The sequence below is a fragment of the Scyliorhinus torazame genome, chromosome 2 (genome assembly GCF_047496885.1).
Source record: "Scyliorhinus torazame isolate Kashiwa2021f chromosome 2, sScyTor2.1, whole genome shotgun sequence".
NCBI lineage: Eukaryota > Metazoa > Chordata > Chondrichthyes > Carcharhiniformes > Scyliorhinidae > Scyliorhinus > Scyliorhinus torazame.
Genome location: NC_092708.1, coordinates 117,888,130 through 117,891,254, shown reverse-complemented (window position 1 = coordinate 117,891,254; position 3,125 = coordinate 117,888,130). Strand labels below are relative to the sequence as shown.

The 3,125-nt window shown below is 47.6% G+C and overlaps 1 protein-coding gene across 1 annotated transcript; it reads right to left on the bottom strand.

Moving 5' to 3' along the window:
- Positions 1-266: 266 nt before the first annotated feature.
- LOC140391345 (large ribosomal subunit protein bL20m-like) lies at positions 267-993 on the bottom strand. Its single transcript, XM_072475927.1, has one exon. It carries the CDS (start codon positions 948-950, stop codon positions 501-503), a length of 450 nt encoding a protein of 149 aa, XP_072332028.1. The 5' UTR covers positions 951-993; the 3' UTR covers positions 267-500.
- Between the last annotated feature and the right edge of the window lie 2,132 nt (positions 994-3,125).

Genomic DNA, 3,125 nt, shown 5'->3' with positions numbered 1-3,125 from the left:
TTGATGCAGACAGGGGTGTGTACAGTACTTTGCTTCCTGAAGTCAATGACCAGCTCTTTAGTTTTGCTGGCATTGAGGGATAGATTGTTGTCGTTGCATCACACCACTAGGTTCTCTATCTCCCTCAATTATTCTGACTCGTCATTATTCGAGATCCAACCCATTATGATTGTGTCGTCAGCAAACTAATAGATGGAGTCGGAACCAAATTTAGCCATGCAATAGTGTGTATACAGGGAGTTTAGTAGGGGGCTAAGTACGCAGCCTTTTTTTTTTTGCATTTCACTACAAAAATTTTATTGCAAGAATTTTGCACACAATAATTATCAGTCAAGCCCGCATTGGAATGAAAAAAACCTTGTCAAATAATCCACACAGAAGACTGCCAAAATCTTCTGACTTGAGGCAAAGACAGTCTGCTATAAACATTTTGATAATGTGACGGCATTAACAGTCAGTCAGGTAAGAAGGATTTGCGGCAATTATTCATGCTCATCCCTTTAGTCAGAATGCACGATGCGTGAAAATATGCCGCTTGGTTCACTGCCATCACCCAGTGCATTGCTGAAGCCCTCTTCTCTCCTTCGCTTAGCCAGTGCTGCCAGGGACTTGAACGTCTTCGGTTCGTATATGGCCAGATCCGCGAGGACCTTCCTGTTCAGCTCCACTTGGCACTTAATCAGGTTACTGATCAACGCGGGGTATTTCAATCCATGCTCACGCGAGCCTGCTGCAATCCTGCTTATCCAAAGCATCCTCATGTTCCGCTTCTTGAGCTTCTTGGCCTTGGTGGAGTAGAAGAAGGCTCTCCGCACGGCCCGCACAGCCAGGCTGTAACATCGGTTCTTCCTGCCTCGGAAATGCCGCGCGTGTTGAAGAACCTCCTGGTGCCGCCAGTAGCGGTCGGGGCCTCGGCTCCGGATCCAGCGGGACAGCGACAGGAAAACCATCAGGCTCCTGGGTAGGAGTGTACTCTCCCCCCACCTCCTCCTCGTTATCCCTAAGTACGCAGCCTTGAGGGGCCCTGGTATTGAGGATTGTCATGGAGGAGGTGTTGTTGTTTATTCTTACTGATTGTGGTCTGTGGGTCAGAAAGTCGAGGATCCAGTTGCAGAGTGAGGAGCCAAGTCCTAGCAGCTATGAGATGAGCTTGGCTGGGATTATGGTGTTGAGGGCGGAGCTGTAGTCAATAAATAGGAGTCTGATGTAAGAGTTCTTGTTGTCGAGATGCTCTAGCGATCAGTGTAGGGCCTTTGAGATGACGTCTGCTGTGGACCGGTTGCGGCGGTATGCGAATTACAATGGATCTAAGTGTTCTAGGAGTATGGAGTTGATGCGCTTCATGACCAACCTCTCAAAGCACTTCATTATGATTGATATCAGGGCCACCGGATGGTAGTCATTGGGGCACGTTACCTGGTTCATCTTTGGCACCGGTATGATGGTGGTCTTCTTGAAGCAGGTGTGGACCTCGGAGAGGAGTAGGGACAGGTTAAAGATGTCCGCGAACACATCTGCCAGTTGGTCTGCGCAGGCTCTGAGTGCACGACCAGGGATCCTGTCCGGACCTGTCGCCTTCCAAGGGTTCACTTTCAGGAAGGCCAATCTGACTTCGGAAGCTGTGACGGTGGTTTTGGGCTGCTGGGGCACTCAATAATGATGGCCTGGAGAGTGATGTTGTGACTGCGTGCCCAGCTAGACATCACCCCTACAGTAGTTTCCACTCTCCACCTGCATGATGCAGAGCAATGTACCTAGCTAGCACTTGGTGACTTCTGAAATGTCTACTCAATGACCATGACGATATGAGATTAGAGGTGTGTGCCTAGGCTCAAAATACTGGACTATTAAATAGGAGGGTTCTGGTTTGCACCTGAAGGACTGGTTAGCATGGCTTTACAGAACCCCTGAGCTAACTTTCCAATGGGAAATTGACATGATTATCTGATCGTGACAATACCATCAGAGTCCCAGGTTTTCTTGAATATCTCTGACACTGCTGGAATGAAAGTGGGATCAGAGCAAAGATCCAGTACATCTGATGTATGAGCTTTATTATCAATTAATTACTAATTAATACCTGAATGATGTGCTGAGACTGACTGGGCCATCTTGCACCCAGATGCCAGGGCAATGCTGGATGTGAACCTGGGAAGCCCAGACAAAGGCTGGGTAATGAGTGCTTCCACTGTGCACGCAAAGGTGACCTAACTTGCCAGCCCACATGCATGGCTGAGAGTGTCAGATTACAGCACCCTAAAAAATGATCTCATTGCTGGAGGTTCAGGATTAGGATGAGGACTGAACATTATTCTTGCGTACCTAATGGTCTATGGAGAGATGCCACAGTCCAGATTCAGATCAATCCTCAGACGTTCACATGAGAACTTGTGTTTGCCCTCCTTGAAACGCCTTGCACACTCCAGGCATGCTGGCATGAGCGTGCTGAAGTTTGCAGTGCTACATTTACCTCGTGAAGGCTGACAGAGGCAGGAAAATGTTGGCACAATGCTCAAAAACTGCATCATGTCTAATTTCTACAGTGAGCATGGGTGGAGATCTTATCCCATTACAGAATGGCCACATGCTCCAAAGGCTGTCTACCCTTCCAAGAACGAGGCCACCATCTCACAAGATTGTGACTACTCATTCTGAGATTGAAGTCCTTCATTGAGATGTTGCGGATAGCAAAGAAGATGTTAATATTCAGCCTGGATGGAGGGCACACGTGAGAGAGCTCACCTGAATTAGTCATCTTCAGCATCCTGGAGCCTTGTGGCTATAAGAATCTCATGGGAAAGTCTGTCGCATCTGCCCCATGCTATGGCCTTGTTGACTTCTAGATTTTGATGTGAACCACAAGATGTTTCTTATATTGACCGAATGACCACACAACTAGTGTATTAGTTCAAAGACAATTTATTAATAACACAAGACTTATTACTGTATGCAATAATACACACGACTATGCACTAAACTAGACCTAATAACTAAGATGACCTTTACTTAACTTCGGGGTGGCCGGCTCTGTATGAGATAAGGTCTTTATCTGTGTCCACGTGGGTCGGTTGGAAGTCTTCAGGTTCGTCTTGGCTGGGCTCGTCCATCAGGTAGCGATCGCGGGT